Consider the following 13871-nt stretch of genomic DNA (forward strand, 5'->3'; position numbering starts at 1 on the left):
CTGAAATCATATGTAGCAAATTTTAGAAGAAGAAAATAATCTGTGTATAGAGGAAACGGATCTTCAGATTATAATTTTGAATTTTATCCCCCAAAAGAAGCCAAACTGCTTCTCAAAGCGATAAAAGCCAGGAACTGAGGAGATAAGAAAACCAATAATTTATTTGGAAAGTTCTCTCTCTCTCTCTCTCTCTCTCTCTCTCTCTCTCTCTCTCTCTCTCTCTCTCTCTCTCTTTTTCTCTCTATCTCTCTCTCTCTCTCTCATTTTTTTTGTATGTACTACTGTCGAAGATATCTAAAATACAAAGAAACATGAAACCCATGGAGATTTCTTACTAGTAGGGAAACATGGAATATTTATCTAAAGACAGAGAAAACGCAAATTTTTTTAAAATCTGCGGATTTTCGTTGCAGTAGGAGAGATCGCTGTAGCAGGAAGATTAATTACTATGCATTTCAGGGACGGCAAGTCATCGTTTTTTTTCCTCAAATAGCTTTGAAACTAATCATTTGATCGCAATGGTACTTTAACAAAGTGTACAGCACACCTCGCCATAATTTTTGGTAATATAGTGCATTGTCACTGGTGTTAGATAAGGCGTTTACTCTTGACTTTTAAAGGCAAAGTCGCATGAGTCAGCAGGGCTCTATTACACAATCGAACTCCGCGAGCCCCATCCCTTCCCCCTCCCTCCCTCCTCCCTCTTCCCATACAATATTTCCAAATTCTTAATCAAAATACTCAGTGAATATGCCTACTCTTTATACTCGTTAAATAATGGTTATGTATTTCAACAAGAAATTATTTTACAGGATGGTGATTTATATATGGCCAGTCTGGACATTGAATCATTGTTCACTAACGTCCCTGTTTCTGAGACAATTGAGATAATTTTGGATAAAGTTTTTAGTAATGATGAGACTTTCTGTGGTTTTAATAGGCAACTTTTTAAAACGTTTTTGAAACTTGCTGTGCAATTTGTCACTTTTGTTTTTAATGGGCAGCTCTTTCTGCAGGCAGAGGGGATTGCCATGGGTTCTCCTTTGGGACTGTTGTTTTTTCAATTTTATTATGGGATATTTGGAGGAGATTTTTCTTAATGATTGTCCTGGAATTTTAAGACAGTTTTATATAGAAGATATGTTGCCGATACTTTTGCCTTATTTAAATTTCCGTGGCAATGCCAGCTTTTTTTAGAATATGTAAATGAGGCCCATCCCAACATTAAATTTACGTTGAAAAAGGAGGAAGGAAGGACACCACTGGGCTTTTTAGGATATAAAAAATAAACTAGTAACGCAACCACCTTTTCAACACAAGTGTCTTCAGAAAGAGTACCTTCACTGGCCTCGGGAAGAACGTTTTTAGCTCATGTTTCGTAATTTTCATGTTAATGCTATCTCTACTTTGGTTTTTAGGGCACTTCGGTACACATCTGATTGGTTCTGCTCCCACCTTGAAGTCGAGTTTCTTTTAGAATATTTTTTAAAGAGCTCGTTTCCCAAAAAGCTGGTTTTTAACATCATTAGTCAATTGCTAGCGAAGTATCTGTCAGCTCCCACCCTTAATTTTAATGTGCCTAAGTTAACCATGAATGCACCCATCCCATTTATTTATTCAGATAGTTTACGTTGAAAGTCAAAAATATTATTGAAAAGGAATTTGTTTTTTTCAAACTCAATCTTATTCCCATGAATCCACAAAAAATTGGAGGGTTTTTTAATTACAAGGACAAATTACAGAATTTCATCAAGTCCAATATTATATATAAGTTTGAATGCTCAAGATGACTTGGTATTTATGTTGGTTCCGTTATTATAGCCATTTGGGATTAAGTTACAGAACTGGGTCCAGAATCTCTGATCCCAAGTTCTCTAATATAAGAACACATGCAAAGAGTTGTAAACAAAATCACCATCGATAAGAAACATTTATCTATTATTGGCACCACAAAGCAAATTAACCACCTAACTACCCTTGAGTCATTGTTTATTGAGCACCTTTCACCTAGTTAAAACTCCAACACCTACTCATCTCCTCTCTCTCTCTGGCGTAAGGTTTACGTTGTGTGCAGACGTTACCGTTTTTAGTCACTTAGCTCTTTCTTTCTTTATGAAAAAGGTAATTTTCTTCTCATTCTCTGTTTTAACGTTCTGAGTATATTTTAATTTTTATTGTAATTTTTAAGTTTATTAATTTTTTTTTATTTTTTTTAATTGTGTATTTTTTTTTAATTGTGATGATGTGTTGGTGACAATATGAAACATTTCTTAACAAAATGCGTGTACATGACTGTCGTCTGATTGGACACCTATTCCTTTATGTTTATCTATTCTTATATGTTTTAACTTTCGTAATGCATATCATCCTCTCTTTAACTGTAAGTTGTTTTTTTTTTAAATTGTTTGCAATAGTTTAGGACTCCTTATTTAGCTTAGAGTTAGTATGTTCTAATAATGTATGTTCAGATTTCCCATAACATAATTTAAAAGTTAAGATAACGTAGAAAGAGAAAAGAGAGAGAACTTAGCATTGACCGTTCAAGGCAAAAAAAATTTTGTAATCACACGATATGAGGAGAACTCGAAGCCTCCGTTTTGTTTTGGAATCCTTTCAATCTTACGTCTTTGTCGAGAAGTCGCGTGGATATTTCACCAAGTTCCTATAGTATTGCATCATCTTTTCATAAGATCATTCTAGTGCCTTCTGTTTAAGCATACGTCATCTTTGGGAAGTGACGTCATTTAGTGTTGCTTTCAATACAAATAATTATTCCTTTCATATTGAAATACTTTTATTGTTTTAAATCATGTAATAATAAGTGTTATTTACGATTGTAATTCCAATTTCTCTTTAGATATTGTTTTGAAAGAGAATTTTTATGAAAGTAACTGCCTCGGTCCCAAACGTTTTGTGTGACGAAATGCACGGTTAAGCTTCTGTAAGAAAGGAAAATTATTCCGATTTAAGACCTGGTTGCGTTTGGGGCGGGGTCTCTCTCTCTCTCGTCTCTCTTCTCTCACTCTCTCTCTCTCTCTCTCTCTCTCTATCGTAAAAGATTCAGTGATAACGTTTAACGTAAAAGATTTTATACTTAGTTGTTGGTCACTCATATAAATTTTAGATTTGATATTTCTTAAGAATTATTTAATATTATTAGTGTTTGTCTGTGGAATCTGAACAGACGTTGTAAAAGTGTGTAACAGGCGCCTCGTGATTGTTTATTGGTGATTTTGAAAAAGGCTTTCTAAAATTGGTATACCAATGTAAGTTTTTTAGTTAGTTCAGTGCACTAGACCTAAACTTAAAAAAGTAATTGAAATACTAAAGTACCTGAGTTATTCCAGGGGAATTTTTGCCATTTTTCCACATTTTGGTTTTGGTGATTGTTATTTGCATTTATCCACTTTTCTTATCGAAGTGATTTTTTTTTCCATTTGTCCATTTTTCTTATTGCAGTTTTTTTATATATATTCTGTGTGATTAATGCTTTCTTTTTTGCAATTTTGGTATTTTCCGCATTTTTCTGTTTTCATTTACATTCACAATTTGATTAACTTAATTTTTTTCATTAATCAATCTTTGCATATTTAAATGAATTTAACACTTGTGAATTGATTTGCATTTACTTAGAATTTTATTCAAGTTTTAGTGTTGTTTATCACTTGTGAATTAATTTCCAAATTTAACATACAATTCGGTGAAATTTACAAAAAAACTAACTTAATCAAAATATAGTTAAGAGAAAAAGAAAAAGAAAAAAAATGCAAAAATTGAAATAAATACAATTTAAAAAGTATAAAGTGAAGAATAAACCAGTTATCAGCAAACCATCCAAAGGAGAAGGAGAAGAACGAATGTCTAATACCTGACATCATCCTACGACTTCAGTTATAGGAAATAGAGAGGAGAAGCGGAAACAAAAATTTAAAGACGGAACAAATCGTTTGATGTATGAAGACTCAAGGCTAGTTAGGTAATCACTATGGCTTGTTACACCAGCAATAGAGAAATTCTTTTATTTATTTCAATTTTACATATTTAGTTATGATTCTTTATATTACAAAATTCTTATTTACTCAATTTCTAACTCGTTCTAAAACCGTATTCCAAATGGCTTCAATATCTTGTTTGCAGTAACCTGAGACTTGATCCAACATAAATACCTGGGCATCTCGGGCACTTGAATTTAGAAATAAAGTCGGATCTCATGAAGGTCTGCAGTTTGTCCTTATACCAAAGAATACGCCAATCTTGAGTGGATTGATTAGAATTAATTGCATTTTACTGCAGCCAAATTCTTTTTCGATTATTTGTTTAAGTTTGGCAAAAAAACTTGTCCAAAATAAATGGGATGGTGGCATATATATTTTTCTTTAAGACATTATAAGAGAGCGTCGGATTAGAGAAATGTTCTGACAGAAGTCTTTTAATAACTTTACAAACCATATTTTCAGGAATGATGTTCTGTAACAAAAATAACTCTTCCTGACACTGTTCAATTGAGCTAACGATAGAGCTCCTACTCCCTTCTCGCCAGTTCTTACATTCACTTCAATCAAATGAGTAATCCTCGGACTTCATGTCATTTGTGGCGTCATGGTAACATCTCATTTATTTAGGGAGCCAAATTTCTTCCTCTTGTATTCTGAGCTAAAAACAAAAGCGAAGATTAAGAGAATTTACTTGCAATCAAGAAGTCATCCAGTGAAGGATTGCTCATTTTTCTCCACGACTCTGACTGCCATAGTGCCTGTTACTGCCTCCTTTCGCTCTAAGAAATGTTGCCATCTTCAGTGAATGGAAAATCAATAGCTGCCTATTTCTGTTTCAAAGGTTGCAAACAGCCTGAGGGAAATCACCAAGAGAAGAAACGGGACGCCCTGCTAATATTAGGGAACCAAACTAAATTTCTTTAGTTGCTCTGCAATGCAAAAATACGCTAAAATAAAAAGAAAAAGAAAAAAAAAAAAAAAAAAAAAAAATAAGCGCTACTTACGAAATGAATGTACACGCCTTTCTCTTTAAATAAAAGAATCAGCGGAAGTCATATTATAAAATTCAACATTAACAAAAGCACACACGCAGACATGCCTTCGAATGTAACTGATGAATCGTGCATGGATTTTACTTACGTAAACACATGGATACAAAGATTCCCACAGTAAAAGATACTGAACACTCGGTCAGTGGAAAGGCAATAGGTTAAAGTGTTAAACGCGAGAAATGTGCTCAAAATGTTCATAGATATAATGAAGTTTAACAACATACCACTTACGATAAATAATATATTTCCTTCATTGAAGAACTCGTAATTTCTAAAAAAATTTCAAGTAAGGGTAGAGAATTTACTTAAAGAAAATTAATTTTACAACATAAAATAAACAGTATCATGGATGAATAAGTTTGTCCAGGGCAAGACGTTCTCCCACAGGGTAACGTCATTCACCGGTGGAGTTCAGAGTTAAGGTTCATGATCTATATAAATTTTCTTGGTTGCCCCCCCCTCCCCTTCCCTCCCCTCTTTTCCCCGACCCTACCCTCCTCCTTTCCCATTCCTCTTCCCTCCCTCCATTTCCCTCTTCCCTTTTCTCTGCTCCCTGTTTCATGATGTAATATCATGTGTTGAGATGGCGTACAAATAACAAAAGTTGATAGATTTGTAAGAAATCATTTTTCTTTGTGAATGTAATATACTGAGTTTTCAATGAAAATATAACTTGCTTGACCTTTAGAACTTATGAAGTGTTTAATTAACCTCATGTGTTTAATTAATCTCATTCCGGTTAAGAGCTGAAGACGGCTTTACAGGTTCCTGGAGTCTTTAAGAAGGCGTTATTTAATCCAATGGGTATTTCTCCAAGAATACTTCAGGAGATGATTACTGCTTCAATGTGTAATTATAGTTAGGAAAATAACATAGAAATATATATATATGTGTGTATATATATATGTATATATATATATATATATATATATATATATATATATATATATATATATATATATATATATATATATATTATATATATATATATATATTTCTTCTACCAAATCCAGGAAATTTTAATAATGGTCTTAAAGTTCTGCAGTCCCAAGAAATAGGAGGATGTATTGCCTGGTTCCACACCATATCATATTCTTTATCCCAAGGAATCTTTTTCACACCTCAGATGCAGTCAACAATCTGGCAATACTGCAGATTAACTCATCCCCTCTCCACCAATGTTGGGTGTCCCGATTTGACACCCAACATGGTGTCAAATCATAGTGCATGGCTCTATGCATGGCTCCCAGACCAAATAACAGATATGCTAAAGGAGCCTAGAAGCACTTATTCAGGATGGATGTACCCCAGGAAGCACTTGAAAGACCACGAATGGCTTACTCATACAAATAATCCCAGCAGGTGTGTGTATGTGTGAGTGCCCTTGGTCTCCCAATCCTTCCCTCCTTCTGTACACCACTTCCCTCTGAAACATTTCCTTCTCCCTTCTGTAATGGCACTTCACAAGGGAAACCCATCTAATTGGTAAAATAATTGTTGTTGTGTCAAATTGTGAAATATTTCAGTGCTAACGTTTATTTGATAAAATTTTGAATTTCTCCAAACATTCTCAGTGCTGCCATCTTGTCAGGTAAGTAGCTCCATCCCCCATAGCCACACTGTATCTCCTGATATCATTTATATCACTTTGGTAGAAGTATCATTCGACCTATTAATACGACAGATTCTGAATATGCATTGACCATGCTCTTAGTGATTTTATTATTTCACTGTGGTAGGCGCGTACCTTAATTCTTTGTAAGGGAAAATTGTATCAGAATTAATTCTAATAATTAATGTTAATCATTCAAACTTTAGAGACAGCAATTTTCAGAATTTTTGCAAAAATTTCTGGAAGTTGTAACATCTTCAATCCATTTCTAGAGATGTTAAAAACCATTTGCCTCATGGGTGGTAAGCAACCCAAGCAGTTCTTTTACAAATACCAGTTATTCTCAGTATAATTGCTTTACTACAGAAGATATTAATGTATGTTACCAATCAACCTCTAGGCTTACAAACTCAGGTGTAGTCAATCCCTAGTGCACAAGATAAGTGGCACTCGGCGGTAACCTAGCACAGCAACCTCAAGGGATTACAAGTCGATTCTTCCAGTAGGCTTGCAAATTCAGGCATGTAGTAGACTAGCCAGCATACCAGATGCGTAGCTTTCGGTTGTTAAACTAATGTAGTACCTTAATTAAGGGAGTTGTCGATGCATGCACCAATAATCTTTTCCAAGACAGTTCTTCCACCTTGTTGAGAATACCTACAGAGGTTCTAAGGAAATTTAATTGCCATATTTATATAGCAAACCCATTAATCATATTGTTCAGGGAACAAACAGCACACCATGTACACATCCACTCATTAGCAACAGCATAGCCTCACCATAGGTACACTCTGCAGTTGTGTAGCCCACACATAACCTTGAAGACAAACACAGATAGACTCCTTTGTTGCTGTGTATTTCTGCACAGACCCATTTTTATTCTTAATGCTAGGCATAATCTGCAGAGGTTAGTGTACTGTTTCCTTTCTCCTTGCTGTGCAATTCCTTGTATGGTCATCACATCTTTATAGGTTTCTAAGTGCAGTTCAGTATAGTTCAGATCTTTGAAATTCTCGTTTCTTTCCAAAGGAATAATCCTGCCAGATTAATATCCATCTTTTAGGAAACAAGCAAAATGGACCCCTCGAAGTAGCTGCCATCTTGGAGAATGGACAAAGAATATGATATGCTGCTGTGAATGCGTTAGCAGCATATCTACAACGTAGAAAGCTGAAAGGAGAGTTCCTGAAGTCGAAAGGAGAGAACATGAAGACACAGACAGGGAGAGAGAAAAGAAGCGACAACAAGATCACAGAGAAGAGAGAGAAAGAGGGCATCATCATGAAAAATGATCAATGACAAGAGAGAGAAAGAGGGTATGAAGAAATAGACAGAGAGTAGGGTATAAGAAATAGAAAAAGAGTGTCAACATGCATTTCAGATGGCTCAGCTTCAAGCTAACATACACCCAAGCCCTGCGCCTCCAAATGGGCAAAACCTCCACCCTACCCAAAATGTCACAGCTCTCATCTCCCCTTCAGATGAAGAGGATCTCTAGAGGTGGTTGGACCAATTGGAGGCCATATTTGCATAGTTTACCATGACGGGCTCTCAGAGAGCCATGATTCTGGCCTGAAACGTGAAGGAAAAAGGAGCAGATGTCCATGCAGCCCCTGGGAGATGCCCAGCAAGGAAACCTCATAGGAGTCAGGAAAGTCTTGGCTGAAGCCTACAAACTCAGTTCTGCAGACTTTCCAAGTCTCCTGGCCAAGCCTGCGCTGACTGGGCCTATATGAGAGTCAATCAATCAACCTCTGGCTAGAAGCCTTTGGGTGCAATACATTTGAAAGCTTCCAAGATCACTTCTTGATCAAAGACTTCATGCATCACGCACCAGATCACCTGCCATATACATCACCGATAAGAAGCCAGCCACCTTCCACGACTTCTGCCTGCTGGCTGATGATTGCAAGCTCTTTCAGACTCTCCCAGGGTCTCAACGTACGGCTTTTCCCACTGCCTCCAATCTACCAGTCAGGCCAAAGCACAACAGGCTCCCTCCAATCATATGCCACTATTGCAAGAGTATCAACCACAAAGAAGCAGGCTGAAAGACCAAGAAGGCAATGCTGGTAGCTGCCCACTACAAGCAGGGCCCTAAGCTTAATCCCATAGTTACAGCTCCCTTCATAGACTATAACAAGGCAACCTGTGATACGTACAGCCAGAACGGACACACCAAGGTCTGGCCAAGTTGTCCTGGAAGATCTACTCAAGCCACACCACAAGGATGACCAGCCCGCGGGAGAATCATTGTCATTGTCATGGGTAGATGCTATTTTAGCTAAAAGCATATTGAAAGATAAATATCTCTTCCAAAACGTGACTGTAGTAAAGGTTTCCAACCCAGTATTGTCCAGAAGTTGTCGATATCACATGTCATTGCTTCATGGCCTCATAAGATCCTCAGTGAAAATGCCTCTGTGTTGGAACAAGATTTTGTCAAGTACGTCACATGTGTTCTGGACACTTTTTGTTTGGTGTGATCGTTTGGGCTGTTTTGAGGAGCCTATGAGCATGCAGAAATTAAAAATCTCCCTATATTGGGAAAATGATCATCTGTGGTGTTATCATCATCCCCGCCCATTCACAGGTATATAAACTTCCATAGAATCGTCTGCTAGAGGGAAGGTATGTGATAGAGCAAGATGTTTGACAGGCAATGCTCAAACATCAGGTAAAGAATAGCCTTTCAGAAAATTTAATCACCTGTCTCCAGCAAAATTTGACCATACCTGTCACAAGAAGTAACCAGCCTTTCTTGCCCTCCATCTGCACAATATCCTGATTCTGGGAGACAAAAAAATTTGCTGCCTCATCATACAGCCACAGTTTTTGGGTCATCTTCGAGCCCAATACCATCATGCCAGTGTAAGCAGGTTGGGTATACTCAAACACGAGCAATATGCAATAGCTGTATTTTCACGCAGTTCAATACATGATGAGCAGCAGTGCACGTAACAATGTTGAGGCTACGCTTACTCAAACGAGACTGCCCCAGACTCAATTTCTCCCGCCTTAAACACATTTTGGCGGGAATACAAGTAACTTTTATATGCATCATGTGGAAACCTCCTACATCCCTTCTCTAAAATAAATGTATTACACTTTTCATGAAATTGAAGGTTTATCAAGTAATTATACAGAAGAGAAGTGTAAGGCATACTGACGACAAAATGGTGTTATATGAAAGCAAAAGCAAATCATATAAGTGGAACGTGATTACGTGCTCATTGCAAAGTAGGACGACATTTAGTTGCATGAAGTTGACAAGTTATTACAAAATGGTCACATATTCAGTGCAAAAAAAAAATTGCATAACTGAAGAGAAATCAAATTGTACATAATTGAAAAATCACAAAATGTAGTTTTTATGCCAACTCGGAAGATTTATTTTCCTCCTCCCTCTTCTGGGTTGGCGGTCAGCACACGAGTCAGCGGGAGAAAGTGAACGAGTAGGTGGGGAATCCTGCACTCTTATTTCCCTAAGATGTTTTCTGTTTCTCGTTGATATTCTTCCACTACCATCTAATTTTATGACATATTGGCGGTCTCCTTTCATTTCAATGACTTTTGCAAAACGATCCCAGGCCTTAAGAGACAACATTTTGCACTGCTACTGTGGTACCCATTTGCAAGGGGCGGAGTCTCTTTGCACTAGAATCATGACGGAACTTGACATTTCTCAAGTGTCTACCCATCTTCTCCTCTCTGTCTATCATAATGTCTGCCCACTGCTCTGTTATCTTATGATAGCTTTTAATCATGGGGACTGAGTCTCTGAGTTGTCGTCCCATGGCTAATTGTGCCGGCGATTTATCGATGTCTCTTAGGGGCGTATTTCTATATTGCAAAATGGCTCTTGCAAAACTATCTGTGTCGAGGCTTCCGTCGCTTCTTGTGTTATCTTGAATGGTTCTTTTTGCTGTATGTACTGCTGCCTCTGCCCTCCCGTTGGATTGGGGGTAATGGGCTGAGGATATTCTCATCCTAACCCCCCATTTCTGTAGGAAGCTAGCCATTTCAGTGCTTACCAAATTGGTGCCACCGTCGAGGGAGATTTCTTCCGGGGCACCCCACTGCATGAAGTATCGTCGGAAGAGTGGGATCAACTTAGCAGAAGTAGCACCACTTGGAAAGAAGGCAATTTCCAGCCAACCAGTAAGCCTATCTGCATATGCCAGATATTGTTTTCCACATATTTGAAACATATCCGTGACCGTCTGTTGAAAAGGATATTCAGGGGGTGGGGTAGGCAATAGCGGTTCCTTTTGTTGGGATGGAGCGATGACGTCACATATTCTGCACTGCATCCTCTTGAGTTTCAGTTGACCCTCCATCCCAGGCCAATACACAGCCTGTAGTGCCCTACGAATCATTGAATCAGAACTTTGGTGGCCTGAGTGTAGGTTAGAGACAACTCGGTCTTGTAGTGACACAGGTATTACTAGATGTATGTGCCCTTCATCATATGAATACACCACCAGTTCGTCCACGATGCCAAGTCGGTCCCGTACGTTAAAATACGGCTTTATGCTGGAGTCGACTAGATTTCTTGATACCGGCCAAGAACCTGCGGCTACCATACTCTTTAGCAGCTGATATTCCACATCGCTTTCAGCAGCTTTTTTAACAGAATTCCAGTCGAGGGTTATGATGTCATCACTCAGCGATGTGATCAATGCTGCAACGCACGAACTCTCAACCTCCTCCCCCATCTCACTGTCACCTCGCATTTATTGGGCTTCTGATTACTGGGTATCTTAAAAGAGTATCAGCTGCTGAGTTTTTCTTCCCAGGAATGTATTTCACTGTGAAACTGTATTGTAATGTTTTTTCCTTTAATCGAAGCAAACGAGGATTTGCAATGTCTTTCAATTCTCTATCACCAAACACTTTGACCAGCGGACGGTGGTCAGTAACAAGGATAATATTGGGACATCCCAGTAGGAATAATCTAGCTTTCTGAAAGCACCAAACCACGGCAGCAGCCTCTCTTTCAACGACAGCATAATTGACTTCCGCCGAGGTTAAATGTCTACTTCCACAGAGGGCAAGCTTCCATCCCCCTTTGCAACAAAATGGGACTTTATCCTCTTCGCAACTGCAATGTTGTTGTAACACCAGAAATCCCATCCCATCACGCGACCAGTCAGTGATTACAGTTCGCCTAGATTTATCGTAATAGGCCAATCCATCCCCAATCAAATTGCATAAAATTTCTTTAGTCTTTTCAAATGCATTCTGTAACATTTCATCCCAGTATACCTTTCGACTGGTAGACTTTTTTAGGAGGTCTCGAAAGGGTTCCATTAGTTGAGAGGTAGCAACAAATGGTGCCAATTGGTTTACGAGGCCAAACCAAGACCTTATGCCAGTGATGGTTGGTTGATTTGGCATTGGGAAGCTCTTGATTGCAGACAACTTTTCCTCACCTGGCTTGAAATTGTCCCAACCTAATTCATAGCCTACAAAGTCTACCTCGCGTTGGCAAAATTGAAATTTATCAGGATTGAGGGTAACTCCGTTCTCTTCATATACTTGTAAAAAACTTATCGTGTGATTAAAACGCTCCTTCCACAGTATCATCATATAGGAGAACATCATCAACACATTTAGATTTTCTCGGAATGTCCGCTATTACATCATCAAAGCGCTTTGAGTATGCATCCGAGGCAGAGACATGTCCCATTGGGGTCCTACAATACTGGTACCTACCCCATGGGGATATGAAGGTAGTCAGGTGCCGACTTTCCTCATCTAATTCCACTTGATGGAAACCAGAATAGGCATTTATTACAGTTTTGTATGAACGCACAGGTACACTGGATGCCATGTCGAACGGGGCAAAAGTGTGATGAGTTTCTCTTTTGCAATATTTGTTTAGCTTTTGGTAATCCACTGTTCTTCTTGGGTTTCCATTCCTTTTAGCTACTACTACCATTCGCGCACACCAATCGGTTGCAGTTCCTGTAGGAATGGGGCGGATTATTCCCAGTTTTACATCGTCGTCCAGCTGTTTTTTACCTCTTGCTCCCAATGCTTGGGAATTGGAATTGGCGTATGGCATGCGTATGGGACTGCATCAGGGAGAAGGTGGATATGGTGTGGCTTTCCCTTCATTACCAGTAATGGATTCCGTTTAGTATTGAATACCGTACCAGAGAAATGCTCCAAAATCCACCTTTTGAGCTTAGGTACATTGGCCTCCTGAGGGGAGAACGGCAACTCTATGACGTCATGGGTGTTGCTCCCATCACTGGTGACGTCATTGGCATCCACACTATTGGGCCGTTCCCTACCAATATTATTTACTGATATTCCGTCTACCTGAACATGATGGGGAAAGTTTACATCCACTAATCCTAACCACTTACATACATCTATAGATAGGTATAGCCTAGAGACACCGCACACTACTAACACCTCTATGTTTAGAGCGTTATTTCTACCCAATGTTATTGTACAATGCACACTACCAAGTACTTTCATGGGTTTTTCGGCTGCATGATTAACCCTGGCGTTCGAACGATGCAACTGTTTCACGTTCAGTCCTAATTGATGCAAAACCTTTTCCCCCATAATACAAACTTCAGCCCCAGTATCGGCAATAGCATCAATAAATGCTTCATACATTGGTACATCACGTCTCATTTTATGTTCAACTTTTACGCGCACATGCGGTAGCTTTCCCGCCAATGCTGTCACCTGCTGGACCCCACAGTGCTGCACTAATGTGCATGCCGTCACTGACATGGTGTCGTCATAATGGTCAACTTCAATGCCTGCTGCCTTGTTATTTGCACGTTTTTTTCTGCAATATCTAGCTAAATAACCCTTTACACCACAGTTGTAGCAACACACTTCACTTGCATAGCAGCTAGATTTATTTTCCTCATGAATGCGTCCACAATTATCACATCTCTTACCTGACATGAGTAGCTTACTATCCTTTTGTCGACTAAAGTTCGATTTTACTGCCGCAACATCACTATGTTCTGTTTCATTATTATTATAGGGCAGCAATTCTTTCCCCACCTTGGCAGTAATGAGTCTCTGGTTAATTTTGCTGGCCCCACTATCCCTTTCAGCTGCCTCATATATTTCACACTTCTGTAGTATTTTGGCGACACTGTTATATTTTTCGTAGTCTTGGAGAATTTCTTGTTTCAATCTGCAGTTATTTAAACCACTGGCTAACCTGTGAGTCAG

At 38.5% G+C, this 13871-nt stretch overlaps 1 protein-coding gene across 1 annotated transcript; it reads right to left on the reverse strand.

Annotated features, from left to right (window-relative positions):
• Positions 1 to 10252: 10252 nt before the first annotated feature.
• Positions 10253 to 11377, reverse strand: LOC135206339 (uncharacterized protein K02A2.6-like). The gene has a single exon (XM_064237759.1). The coding sequence runs from the start codon at positions 11375 to 11377 to the stop codon at positions 10253 to 10255; it is 1125 nt and encodes a 374-aa protein (XP_064093829.1).
• Positions 11378 to 13871: the final 2494 nt, after the last annotated feature.

The sequence above is a fragment of the Macrobrachium nipponense genome, chromosome 29 (assembly GCF_015104395.2).
Source record: "Macrobrachium nipponense isolate FS-2020 chromosome 29, ASM1510439v2, whole genome shotgun sequence".
NCBI lineage: Eukaryota > Metazoa > Arthropoda > Malacostraca > Decapoda > Palaemonidae > Macrobrachium > Macrobrachium nipponense.